Source organism: Cylas formicarius, unplaced genomic scaffold, assembly GCF_029955315.1.
Source record: "Cylas formicarius isolate icCylForm1 unplaced genomic scaffold, icCylForm1.1 PGA_scaffold_1__22_contigs__length_36826433, whole genome shotgun sequence".
Taxonomy (NCBI): domain Eukaryota; kingdom Metazoa; phylum Arthropoda; class Insecta; order Coleoptera; family Brentidae; genus Cylas; species Cylas formicarius.
This window is the reverse complement of record NW_026844264.1, coordinates 28,862,589-28,876,746: the sequence shown is the minus strand read 5'-3', so window position 1 is coordinate 28,876,746 and position 14,158 is coordinate 28,862,589. Positions and strand designations below refer to the sequence as shown.

The following is a 14,158-nucleotide window of genomic DNA, read 5'->3' as shown; positions in this document are numbered from 1 at the left end:
AAAAAACTATTACCAACATTTATTCTCAGCTTTCAATACATACTTTAACCGATAACCTATCCGGCAACAATGATTAGAAATATTTTTTTTTACATAATGATTGGCCATAATGACAGAAGGCGCAAAGAAACCAGAAACCTTTGCAACATCCCATGTTGATGTCCTGTGTGTGTACACAAGGGGCTCAAGAAGACACATATATTTCGTATAAGCATAAACCTCTTTTATTTTTCAAATAATTATGTTGTATTATATCTAAATGAAGTCATAATTCCGAATTTTTCAATATCAACATTTTTGGTGGTCAGACATTATCAACGTATGAATGTTGCGTAATTTTCAGTACCCGTATGGTGTGGTTTCTGTTGATTACCATGCATTTTATACTTAAGGTAAGGTAATGTTTTTTTATCCTTACAGTTGCTAGACTGCATGCTTTCTTGCAAGTACTCCAAGAAACCTGGCGCAGCCTATAGGAATTGAAAATTTCGGCAGTAAATTTTGTATTATTGCTCTTCAATCAACTGTAATCAAATCGAAAAAAAAAAGTGAAAAACATATTTCCTTTGCCTGTCCTGTTTTGAGAATCATAACCGAAACTTCGTCCATAGCGCTGTTTTTCTGTTGCAAAAGCCATAAACAAATATTATATTGCTTTCTACGAATTATTTGCTAGTCCGTGATGGATGTTCTCTTCGTCTTCCATTACTGACCCCTGTAGAAGGATTGAACCTAATGATGTCACAACCTACCTCATAAATTTAAGGTTGAAAATGAGGATTTAAGCAGTAATGGAATCTGCCTTTTTTGCAAACGACACAAAAATGTCGCTTTTTTAATCAACATACGGCACTTGAAAAGTACTTTTTTGGAAATTTAAATTTAATGGTAACGAAACCAACCTTAAAAGAAATATCATTTTAATGCTCATGCCTAACATCTATGTGGATTTTGTATATCTGTATTTGTGCATATGGCAAGTTTTACCTAGTCCGTTCCCGAAAGAATCCACTTGTAATCAATTAATAGATCGGCCTACTTTACGTTGTAGTAGCGTAGTGCTGGTTTGAATGAATTTGTGACGCATGGTTTTGCCATTTTCGTTATTCTAGCCGGTTATACTTCGCCGGAAGCTAGCTCTCCATTCCCATTTTTTTTGTATAAGAGATTAATTATTTGTAATTAAAGTCACAGAAAACATGTCGAACTTATGTCGGTAATGAACGAGTGCTTTCAACTAATTTGCCCAACTTTCTTGAAAGCTAAAAGGAAGAAGAAGAGATATAGGTTCTTTATTTCCTTATTCTGTAGGTCATCTCTTTCTGGGAATCGAAATTGAAATTTATTTAGATTTCTATTAAATTTTGTCGTTAAATTTATAAAGCAAAACTTACATTCTACATAGGATACGTCCAAAGGTATGTCTATCCTTTTTGTGTTTTACCATGACGCTTTAAGCTTTTCTTTTCAATGTTATATAATAGTAAACTTAGCTATATATATTCAAATAGTTAATAATGTAATACATATGTGATCTAGAAACAATGGCCACTCTGAGATCAGTTTCGCGTCTTCTAAGCAATAAAGCCATTACTAATACTCTCAAGAGAGGATATGCAGAGGAAATGAGCTTCACTTTTGCTGCAGGTAACCAGGTAGTAAAGAAATGTGTTTTTTGTTCTATGAGTTGAAGGACTTAAAGCATACATTTTTAGGTGTATTATGATTCTCAAAGCATTAAACAAGTGGACGTGCCCTCTTTTTCTGGAAGTTTCGGTATCCTCCCACAACATGTTCCCACATTAGCCGTTCTGAAACCCGGAGTTGTATCTGTATATGAAGATGGGGGTAATGTTAAGAAAATTTTTGTATCTAGTGGTACTGTCACCATAAACGATGATTCGTCAGTACAGGTAAAAACATAAAAGCGTAATATGTACCTACCTACTTTTAACCTACTATTAATTTCAATAGATATTGGCTGAAGAAGCTCATCCAGTGGAAAATATTGATCTTTCAGCAGCGAGGGATATTCTTAGTAAAGCACAGAGTCAATTGTCATCTGCTGCAAATGATCAGGTAATTGCCCAAAAAATATAATTTTGTAATTACTTTCTAAACGTAATGGCATTCTTTTAGGCTCGAGCTGAAGCTGAAATTGCAATAGAAGTTGGGGAAGCATTAGTTAAGGCCGCTGAATAAATTTAGATAAAATTCAATTCAACATTATTGTCATAGCATACAATACAAAAAATACTGTCTATATATTATTGAAATAGAAAACTAATAACATTCCATGTTTTTCTTCTTCAGCAATGTTTCATAATCCAAATTAAACTAGTCTATTGAAAGCAAAAAAGGAAAGGGTTCAGCTAAGCCCATTTTGGTTATTTCATTGTTTAGAAACAATTTTCTGCTTCCATTATTATTCAAAATGTGCTTACGTTACTGGCCCTTAGATTGACGAATTTGTAAAACAGTTTTAGAAGGAACTTACCGAGGGATTAAAAAGAAAGATAAACCGATAATTTTGTGTTAAAAATTGTCCCTACTTGTATAGAAGTTCAAGTTTTCTATGTTGGACCGGCAGTCGGTTTATATCTGTCAAGTTTGAAAAATCATACAAACCTAACCTGAACGTTTCGCTAATATTTTTAGTTGAGTGATTCGTAGGTAAAATTGTCAGTATATTAAATAATGTCAGTATAATGTTGTTTAAATGTGATTTACAGTTTATTTTGTTATGTCATACAGTTTCTAAAACTTGTGAATAGATGGCGCTTCTTGACTTGAAATTAGCAACAGCGGCAAGAACTTTTCATTGCATATATTTCAGTAAGGGTAGGTGAGACGCACATTTTTCAACTTTTACATTATGTAATGTAAAACCCTACAAATAGTTTGGAATATAAACATTTCGCAACAGAAATAGGAGTTATTCATGAGTTCCGACGAATACATTTAACAAATATTACAACAATAAATGGTTCATAAAAATGATTCCTTAAAGTGGTGTTTACGTTCAAAGCAAAGAGTATAAGATAGAGGGGAAGGCTCCCATTAGTGGTAATGTTAAAAAGTGTACACGAGTTGTAACGCCCTAGTGACTGCGTCCATTCATGAAAACGGAAATCGCGTGGGATGTACGGTTCAATTCAATTTAAAGTTTGGAAGGTATAATGTGAAAAAAAATCATGTTGAAATAGATTTTTTTTTTAGTAAAATATAAATGAAGTGCTGTTATCCGTTACAAGTTACTGTAGTATTTTCAGTGTGATGCATTACTTTCAACCGTCATGACAGTACCTTAGCACTTGCACACAAATAGTAGAAGGCATTCGTAACAGTATACGCGACCTTCCCCTTTATCTTATCCTTTTTAGTTCAAAGCATGATTTCGTTAGAACTCAACCGGTTCCCTCTAGTGGTAATGTTAAAAAGTGTAAAACTGGAAGGTGAATGTTTGAACCATGGTGTCAACGTTGCGATCTGTCTCCTGGTAGTCCACAAACCATTTATATAGGCGGATACATCATCTTCAACATTACTATTTAAGATTCTTAGTAACATAAACTTACATAAAAACAACGCTAAACGTTGCGAAATTGCTTATAAGTCGTTTTTTCTGACAAAGAAACGCCGTTGTTGAGACGTGAAGTCCTATCCCAAAAATTAGAAATAGTAAGTTAGACACTATAGATACATAATCCAATTATTATTATAAATTGCTTTAAAATATTTTTTTAGTGAAGCTTCAGTTATGGTAACCATTTTCCTATTAAATTTTCTACTGTAAAGTTTTAAAAAACGAGATACGGCTTTATGCATTTTGAACAACGATATAGATTGCGATTACTTTTTGGGTACATTTCTGCAAAGCAACACCGTCAGAATTGACAAATGTCAAAATTCAAGCTGTAGGTAATAACCCCGAAAACATCCGATTGCTGTCAATATCCCGAGAATGTCTGAAACTGACTGCTTGATATATGCGTCAGTGACGTCGTGATGTACTTAATACGCTCGATATTGAAATTTCTAAAACCCGAGTGGAGTATACGGACACCGATCAACAAATGTCGAACCCCATAGTAACTACAGGCTAAAAATTGCTGCGCCGCAGGTGGCTATGATATACTTGTAGAGAGAATCTTTTGCGCATGCGTCAGCCTACAACTGTCAGAGTTGCTACATTGCCCTAATTTTTCTGTAAAATTGATTAATTTTTATAAGAACGCAACACCAATCTCTGAAATCCGAACGTAATTGTCAACGCCGAGCTAAGTAATTACAATTGTCGCAGAGCAGCGGTGCCCTGTGCCATTGGGGTTTTCATTTTTGGTGTCAATATCTCCGTACCGTACTCACAAACTTGTGTAATTTGTGCTTCCAACACTTTGTTCTTTTACGACATTACAGCAAATGTGGCAAATATGAGGACCCAATAGGATCTTAGAGATACAGTGATTCCTATATATTTTACATTTAACAAACTGGAAAATAGACTTACAGAAATTACTAAACAGAATTCCCTTCATTTTTAGGTACACTTAAATAGATACGAAGGATTAAGCTACAAGTTGAATTTTTACTAGAACAAGCGTAAGAAATACCAATTGGCAACTTACTGTCTATAGGAGGTGGTGTTTCTTGAGCATTTTTCCACAGTTCAAAAACTAAATAACAAACTAACGATGTGCGATGATTTATAAACAAAAAAAAAAATCGGGAAGAAATAGTTTACATGAAAAAATATATGCAGAAATTACAGGGCGTAAAGAACAAAAACGCGAAATTAATTACAGAATTATACTGACGCCGACGCGGGTGCTGCAATTCTGCACTGCTTTTCCACACCTTAAATTCGTTTTTGAAAAACAACTGAGAAAATTGTGCGGAAAAAATGCTGACAGTCGCAAGGTCTTATGGGTCCAAGTTCAGAATTTGCCATTAGAGCTGCCACTGGTTGAAAACGAAATTTTAAATCTCGCGCATGCGCACGTTGAATGGACCTTCTCAAAACAATTTTACATAGTTGCTTCATGAGTTCCTGTACTGTCAGCATAGCCAGGGCCTCAATATGTCTAGTGGCTATATGGTATCCTAGAGAATATGAGCACAATTTCCTTAACATTGGGGGGGAAAAGTGAACTTGGCATAATCTTTACTTTAACTGATATAGATGACTTCCGTGAGCCCATCGTCGATCCGAGATATTCAGAACATTTTTCCTCCTCGATCGAATGAAAGATAGCTGTTTTTTCATTCGGCTTGAGTAATCACTTTTGGGATTTTTTTTATCAGCAAGTATAAGCAAACTAACCAGTACCATTTAAAATATACTGTTTAATGTTTTAACAACTTTACATTATTTGTCGGACATAGAGTAATGTCAAAAAATAAGACGTCCCTAAGGGTCAGCCGTTTTGGCAACTTTAGAGAATTTTGCCCGATTAAGCATTCAAGAATGCAATCGGTTAGAGAAGGCAAGACGAGAATTCTAGCTCGTCTTCTATTATGTTGTTTTCAACAATCCGTCATCCAAGGGTTTATTCTTGAAATGTCGGGGAGAAAAATTACAGTAAAAGTGGAGAAATAGAATTGCTTACTTTGGCATTTATTAATTCGAGTGGCCGTGAGTAAGGGAGTTGAAATAAGTTATACTTATATTTGTATACTTTGTATTCGATCTTCAACATTGCCGTAAAAGATATCTAATACTATAATTTAAGACTGGCTTTTAAAAAATCTAAAAATTTTTTGTTGGAAACCGATACGTTAACTGTGAAAAATTATGGCAATCTGATGAATTTTGATTGCTTTCTGTACTGTAATTTGTCAACTCGGCTACTGTTTTCTCATCACTTGCAGCTCCCGCCATGAGTCAAGAATAAAGGTTTTTTAAAACTAGAGAAAAAGTGATGGAGTAGAAAAGGTACAAAGCTCCCGTGGAGAAATATTTTCTACCGATTTGTAACGTTCTGTGGAGAACCTTATTCCGTCGTAGACTTCTTACATTTCGAACATGACACGACCTTCGTCCGATCTATCGTTTTGTTCGTGACGACCACGAAACGACAGGTTTAACCCAATTGCCACAAAAAATCACTAACAAAACACTCGATAAAACGAAACAGAAAAAAACTCGGTCACCAAACCATATACAGATAATACCTCCGGACCTCCCCTGCCCCCTTACAACCCCGTGCGGAGCAGGCGCCTTTTCGCTACGTCGTGACGCAACGAGCGATTCGCCGGGATGCCAGACCAGTACCGACGTCCTGCGTCTAGCGTCCGCAGTAACTCTCTAGGGTTTGATAACATTCTTGATCTCTCTTTAGATGATAACATAGACACTTAAATTTAGCTCAGTTTATAGTGAATGTTAATTTTGAGGCAATTTTCTTCGAAGACAATATCGGCGGCTCGGCCTGCTTGTTCCCCGTTCGGGTCAAAGTGGCAAAACGACTAAATCGAAGCAGGTAAAAAGATGAATTCGAAGCGTTTTTATACACACCTGCCAAATGATTTATAAATTTTGATGGTACCTTTTTCATATTTTATAATTTTAACAGTTAAATTAATTTTAAATCCGATTTTTTAAAAATATATTTTTTATATTTACGACTTAAATGAACTAATGATTTTTGGTCTTAAATTTGGAGTGATGGGGCCTTTCCATTCGCCCTTTTATCTGGGACGTGTTCCTCTGACATTTGTGTCTTGGCTGGACTTCGATATGTTTATTTTTGTAACAGATACGTTTTTTTTTGTTAAAACATTCCCGACTTTAGTTCTTCCCGTCTGCTGTAACAAAAGTAAAGGTATTGAATTAAACCAAAAACAATAAAACTGTTAAGAAAAAACGCGGCCGAACAAAAGCAAGTCAAATAAAAAAAATGCATACCGGATGACCCAAGAAAGTGGGAGCACTCCATAATTTGTAAACGGCTTGAGATAGCGATTTGAAATGTTAATATAGAATGAATGTCCAATTATTTGAGCGGAAACGGTAGTAACTTTCGAATTTTAAACGGCACATTTTTTTTTGCATTTTTGGATTCAGGAGATCATTCTACGTAGGATCATGTGAAAAATTGTAAATGAAACTTTTCTTTACTTGTCTAATTGCAAATAGCATTTAATGTGATGAACTATTATTTTTTTAGCAGAACCTAGTTTTTTCCAATAGTAGGAACAAAAATTTTTTGAAAACCGGTACTTTTTTTGCAACACTTTGACACCAACATTTTCAAAATCTGTTAAGAAATAAGGTCTCAAGGAGGGAAAACCCAGATAAGTAAATACATTTTTATAAAAACAAAATATTACTTAGGTGGCTTTGCTTCTATCCATTTTTAATTGTCAAGTCGGTAAGATTAAAAATGCAGAAGAAACTCTCGACAAGCTCATGCAGTGGAAAAAGAAAAACAGATCCTATCCTGCGCAGAATGATCTCCTGAATCAAAAAATTCAAAAAATAGTTTGAGCCATTTTAAATTCGAAAGTTACTGTTGTTTCCGCTCAAACCGGAACTACAACCACTGACTATATATTGTCAAAAAATTGGAAATTCAGCCTATATTAACCCTTACAAATTTCAAAACATTATTTCAAGCCGTTTAATACGTATAGAGTGTTCCCACTTTCTTGTGTCGGTATATATTCTGAAACTTCAAATTATAGGTAAAACATTGTTTCTTCATTAGATTTACATGTTGCTGGAAATTGAATCCGAGGTGCTATACGTTCGTTTGTTGAACACGTTTTCAATGCTTGAAGTTAATTAAAAAAAAATAACATACTTAAATTTGATTGAGTTTAATTTAAAAATTCTCAAAATAATTTAATTAAATTACAATTATTTTAATGAATGAAATGGTTACATTCGCCAACACATTTTCAATGCTTACACCTCAAAATCAAATTAAATTAAATTTTAAAATTTTATTAAATTTAAAATAAAATGCTTATTTAAAATTCATTTCAAAAAATAAAAAACATTTTCATTAACTTTCCTGTATTTGTGAAAACAACCCTCCCACATTATTCCAAATTTTGGGCCTAATTTTTGTAAAATTGTAAAATAAACGTCAAGATTTATCATAATATTAGTTTATTTCTTTAATGTTTTTAATTTAACGAATTTCGCATCACATAATCATATAGATACAATTGTGATTTGAAATTTAGGGAGTCTACTAAAAATGACATGACACGCGATTTGAATATTTAATAATCAAGTCCAAAAAAATACATCTATATTATTGTCCTGTTAAAGAGTTATTAGGTCTTTTTACGTAGAAAATGAAGAGCTCAAAAGAGGAAATATAGTATTGTTTAATGGTTGGGTATTATTGAATAAGCAAGGTCGTCTTTTTAGATGCCAAGACCTGACTGCGTCATTTGCAATGCAATGTTATTTGGAAAGCAGTTAACGCATCTGACAAATATGAATGGCATATTATTTGCAGAGCAAATAAGACGTCATTTAGGTATATACGTTTTTAAAATTTGAATTTGCAAGTTGAAATTTGAATTGTTCTTTATAGCAAAGTAGTATATTTATTTTGTTGGGCAGGATTTTCCGGAGCAACCTTTAAAATTATAGGTCTATTTTTGACATCAAGATCATGGTGCCTCTTGCGTTTATCTGTATTGACTTATTAATCTATTCTCTGTTTACTTGCCGATAATCACTGCCTCTTATAATTAGCGTAATTAGTTGGGTCGTCGGCCATGCATTAAGGCCCCACTATGCATCAGGCGTGTTGTAACAAACGAGCTATTTTGTGGTCTGTTTTTGTTTGGTCGGGCATTAAAGCATTAAACGTGAAACTTGGGGTTTTCGAGAGTTTCTAGATACTATAAAGGGGATGTACACTTCTTCATGAGTGTCTCATATCTATCCAATACTAATATAGGTAGGTTTCCCGTGAATTCACTTGTATCTAATCTACGTACTTTTTTTAAAACTCGGTTTCAATTAATGTAACGTGACTGTTTCTTGATCCAGTGATGAATCTTAATTTTTTATATATGTACCGTGAGTTCAATTTATCTTTATAACATTTTATTTGCCTGTAACTTTTTTGTTTTTAGATATATCAAGGTAAATAAAAAAAAACGGAATGTAGGGTTAGTAGCCAGTTTTTTTTTTCAAACTGACGCATAAAACACCACAATATCAATTTTTTGACATATAAGTCTACAACATATTTTTTTAAAAGGAATGCCATGCATATTATATATGTGTTTAATAGAACATCTTATTCCCACTCCAATGATGTAACAAACTTTATATTTTAGTCCACTCGTTTTTGACAAATCGGCAATAATAGAAAATTTTGAGGAAGTTTGAAAGAATATAAATATAATGCATTCAAAATTCGTAACACTCAAAAACTAAGTGCAGAACATTGTCAAAGGAAGATTGAGTTTTATTTGGATATTTTGAGAATAAGAATTTTTTGAAAAACATATTATGGACTGAGGAAAGTTCGTTCACTACAAGAAAGAGCCGTAATAGACAAAATACGCGATATTGGTCTTTAAATAATCCTAGACAAATACACGAAATAAAAACCCACGGGTATCAATCAATTAATGTATGGTTTGGTGTCATAGATGGACATTTATACAAAAAAAAGTTAACTGGAGATCATTATTTGCAACTCATCAGCATCAAATAGAACAGTATATAGTATATATTTACCCCTTAATCAATTAAATCACTCGTATTCTATAAAGTTCGAAGCTCATAGAAGAAGTGGTCCTTCACCTCAATCGATAATTAATAATGATGAATGGTATCGGATAAATTTTGTTAATTCACAGTTTTCAAGATGTTTACCCATCATGAGGCTCGAATTCGGACAACAACTGTTTAGTTTCTATCATAACGGCAAAAGAATCTTCAATTCACTGTGCTCCAATAACTGTATTATTATGTTCAAGCTGCAATTCTTTATTTTTGATTTCAAGAATAGACCAACCAAACAGGACTGGTTAAACACTAAATATCTTAAATTTTCTACAAAACAAATGTAGTATAGAGCGCCAAAAACCTAAACATTTTTTAGTACCACGTGTACACATTACGTTAAAATTACGCAGCTGCCTGCAGTCGGGCCAACCACAGTTCTAATGAGAGTCGGGTTAATGCAGATCAGTGTCGGGCAGTCCGCATACCCGTGACCTGTGGCCTTTGTTTGAATCCGCCACTCGTATAACGTAATTTCAAAGCTACAATCAAATGTACTTACAATCGATATGTAGCTGTGTGACCTGTGCAAATTTGTTACGTAAATCGACAACAAAGAATAACGAGAGCAAGACAGATTAGTAAATGCTGCTGGGCTCTCAACTCGATAACAGATATTAAATTCCAAAACGCCATTACTAATCGAATTATTCTTAATTCTAGACAAAATAAATAAGAACTAAAAGTTCAGATTTTCACGAAATTATATATTTTGACATGACAATTGTTTCGACAACACAGTGTCTTTATCAAATGTCAAAATATTTGATACAGACACGGTGTTGTCGAAACAATTGTCATGTCAAAATGTATAATTTCGTGAAAATCTGAGCTTTTAGTTCTTATTTATTTTGATAAATGGATTTTCATCAAGTAAAAGCCACCTCAGTTCAATGAATCCTAGACACCAACAAGGCCAGCAAGGCAACTGAAAAGTATTGCCAAAGCCTGCTATCTTGTTTTCTTTAGCGGCTTTTTCAAATTCGTTTTAATAAATCTAATTCTTGACCATACGTTTCTTTTTTTTTATTATTCATGTGGCTTTTCTCTGAAAACTCCCGTTTGTCACTGAAAATTCTGATCAATAAGTTAGAATATCCGCAGATCATAGATCGGCAAATAGACGAATGTTTTTTTGATGTCAAGAGATTGTAAAATCAACATTATACGTATTTCCCAACATTTGGCCTGTATAAACTCTATCGAATAGCATAGCACTTAAACCAAACTAGAGTACTTGACGTACAGTCCTCTTTGTTAGGACCGTATCAGCTTGAGTCTAACACATCCAGTGTTACGGTTTTGTAAATTGGTGGGAACAAACCGTAAAATTTAGCCTAAGGAAATTTCTAAAATGAGTTTGAACTCATATTCGGTTATTCTAACCTAATATTTCACCTGACCAATTTTTTTTTGGTTCTAATGTTTTTAGATTTTATTACTTATAGTTTCACCGGTTAGGTTCGTTAGTTGCAGTGTCACTTCACATGGTATGCCTACGCATTTTAGCATGTTAGGTTGATTCTTAGCTATTCGTTTTCTGAAGCCGAATTTTGAGTTGCCTTCAAGTTTTCTGGATGCGTGTTTGAATTATGTAGTAAAATACATATTGAACATGACTGATCAGGCTCACAATTTTATGTTGTGATCAATTTTCTGTGTCTGACTTTTTGGAAATGGAAAAAATGTTGACATTGCCTTGTCGGTTGCGTTTCTCCGTTCTTGAAGAGTGTAGTACGCGGTATTCCATCAAACCAAATACCTAATGGTTACGATAAAAACTTCCTTCCTTAAAAGAAGCTTTTTTTATTATTGTATTAGGTGTTAGAGTCCAGTGCCATGTCTTTAGTCCTAATTTTCAGGATTATTAAATTGTTCGGATTAACGAATATACAATAAAAAACATCTGTGTATGTTTTTGCATTTTTAATATGTATGTATATTAAATTTTACACAATATATACGTATTGTACCTTAATGTTATTTTAAAGAACATATTCTTATTTTTAAACGCTGTATCTTGTGCTTGATTTCTTAATTCCTCCAAGAACACGGTTCGATTTTAGGGAACCGTATTTTAAATTGCCCAAGCAATAAAATTTTTAAACGTTGATACTTTATCATGCGACACCCATGTTGCGATCTCTTCATTCGTTAAACTCTGGTCAAGTTTTTACCTAACTTCCTAATCTCTTCTTGGATTCGGAACCTTGAATTTGTCTTACTAAGCGCGCGCGTGTTTTTTATTTTATTATACCAGTAAATTTTTTCACAAATCGTATGGTAGTTGCTTGAAAGTGATTCTCCACAAACTGTTAACTGGCAGATACCAAATCTTTACTTGAATTCATCAAGCCATCCTAAACTTGTTTTAAAATCGGCTTTTTTTGTTATTTCTTTGTAGAAGAACTTAGCCTTCTCACGTAGAAGTTCCCCAGAAATGAAATGATCGAAAGATTTGATATATTGCTGGGTTCTATGAGGGGAAATAAAATTGTTTAAAAAGAGATCTACGGCGAGCAACATTACAAGCTGTTCTACAATATATTAATAAACCCAAAATATCGGAAAATGAATGATTTTTAAATAACAGACAAAAATAATATAATAAATGTGAAATTAAAGCTGTAAATCTTCAATTTTGTCGCAGCAGACTGAGGACCCTGAAGACGCGTCGCAGCAAGCGCAACACATTGCATAAAAGATTTCAAAATTGGATATTGATAACACAAATGATAATACAAATGGAGAACCACACTTGTCAAATATATCGCAATATATTGCAACTGCTACTGAGTTCACAACATTTGGCAAACACATTGCTAACCAATTAAGACAGTTGCCGCTGCGGGGAGCTTAAAAAATTCAACAACTTCAAAACATCTTAACACAGGAGCGCAGGCAGTATTTAAATTATATGGCATTAGCAATACGTGAGATCACCGAATACCACACCAGATGATTTTTATTATCCTTCGGATACCTAGTGTAGTAACATTTCTTCGCCACCGCCACAGGCCCGAACACATACTATGGAAATGTCTAATAATATATCAGTGGATAACCGCCCTAGCTGCAGCGTTTACAAGTATTAACGGAACCAGTCATCCTTGACATACCTATCTTACCCGAGTTATAGCCTTAAATAAACAAGAGAACAAAATAAATTGTGTTACTAACCTTTACATAATCTTCAAGTCCTTCATATATAGCGTCCAAAATGTCCTGCAGAAATAGTGATATTGAACATTTGGTACCATATACAGGGCGTCGAGTGACGCATAGCTGTCACCGGTGACCAAGAACCGAAGAGTTATTTGCAATATTATCCTTGTTAGTGATGCTTCACGCATATTTTTATCGCTTCTTGGAATTATTCCAAGAGTTGTTTCTAAAATATCTTCAAAATGTGCATTATTCATGCTCAGATGATTTCTATAAGTCTCTGGATCTTCCACAACCAATTCTCGAAGCAGACTTTGTGATGCACCATAGGTATTTCGCTTTAAAATCCACAGTCGGGTCCTACATCTACATTTGTTTCTCTATTTTTTTTATTTATTTATTTATGTATTATATTATTTTTATTTTATGTGACGCCATTTTGTACTACAATTAATTCAATATACATCACCTGTCGTAGCTTTCAACACAAATCCTATAACTTCGGACTATCGAGTCCGCGTTCGGATCATCATATTGGTGTTCAGACCAAGGTAGGTGCAGGACGTAGAAAATTGCAGCAAGTTTGTAATTTAATTGATCAATCGATTAATACGCGTACAAAACCTTATGCACATATTACTCCGAAAATATAAACGATCGATAAAAGTGTATCCTGTGTCCAACCCCAAACTCCTTTATTAATCATTTTACGGTGACGCCGACCGTCTATAGTAAATTCTCCATTTCAGGTCATACAATTAGGTCGATGCGTGACCGTCTCGATTGACCACCGGTCTAATGCGAAAACTATTTGGCTTATTACCAATTTCCTACAAAGCACCAATCGTCGTCCGGTCGCTTTCTTTGGTCCGCTGTTTCAATGTTACTTTGTACGGATGTGGACTTCGAAGTGGATAAAATGGAATTGAATAGAATTACTTATTGCCTTTGCCATATCAGAAGATTGACAATTATATTTATTTGATATTTTCTCTTCCTTGAAAATAAAAAAAAATGCCATTTTGCCTTGGACAATAAATCATCTCCGCATCTCTGTATGAATTTTGAGTTTTTAATTCATATCTCAATTATGAGATTGGAAGACTTTTACTGAATTGGCGATTTTTTTAGAAGACAAATTAGGAAATTTTGTTTTATTTGTTTGTTTAAAGTAAATTTTTCTTGAGATAAGGTTCACTGTCTCTTCATAAAAATATAGAACTTGTGTCC

The 14,158-nt window shown here is 33.9% G+C and overlaps 2 protein-coding genes and 1 long non-coding RNA gene across 7 annotated transcripts in view; 2 read left to right on the top strand and 1 right to left on the bottom strand.

The window, feature by feature from the left end:
* Window positions 1-1,263: 1,263 nt before the first annotated feature.
* LOC132696524 (ATP synthase subunit delta, mitochondrial) lies at window positions 1,264-2,294 on the top strand. The gene is made up of 5 exons (XM_060661394.1): window positions 1,264-1,418; window positions 1,540-1,655; window positions 1,716-1,913; window positions 1,975-2,079; window positions 2,140-2,294. Exons 2-5 carry the CDS (start codon window positions 1,545-1,547, stop codon window positions 2,200-2,202), a joined length of 477 nt encoding a protein of 158 aa, XP_060517377.1. The 5' UTR covers window positions 1,264-1,418; window positions 1,540-1,544; the 3' UTR covers window positions 2,203-2,294.
* A 3,986-nt stretch (window positions 2,295-6,280) lies between these two features.
* LOC132697506 (acetylcholinesterase-like) overlaps window positions 6,281-14,158 on the top strand; it is a 64,781-nt gene continuing 56,903 nt past the window's right edge. For all 4 annotated transcript variants that reach the window (XM_060663103.1, XM_060663104.1, XM_060663101.1 and 1 more), the window contains exon 1: window positions 6,281-6,482. The gene's annotated coding sequence lies outside the window, so the exon portion shown is untranslated. The remainder of the gene's footprint in view (window positions 6,483-14,158) is intronic.
* LOC132697509 (uncharacterized) overlaps window positions 11,858-14,158 on the bottom strand; it is a 36,802-nt gene continuing 34,501 nt past the window's right edge. For both annotated transcript variants that reach the window (XR_009618162.1, XR_009618161.1), the window contains exon 4: window positions 11,858-13,925. This is a non-coding gene — a long non-coding RNA (uncharacterized LOC132697509). The remainder of the gene's footprint in view (window positions 13,926-14,158) is intronic.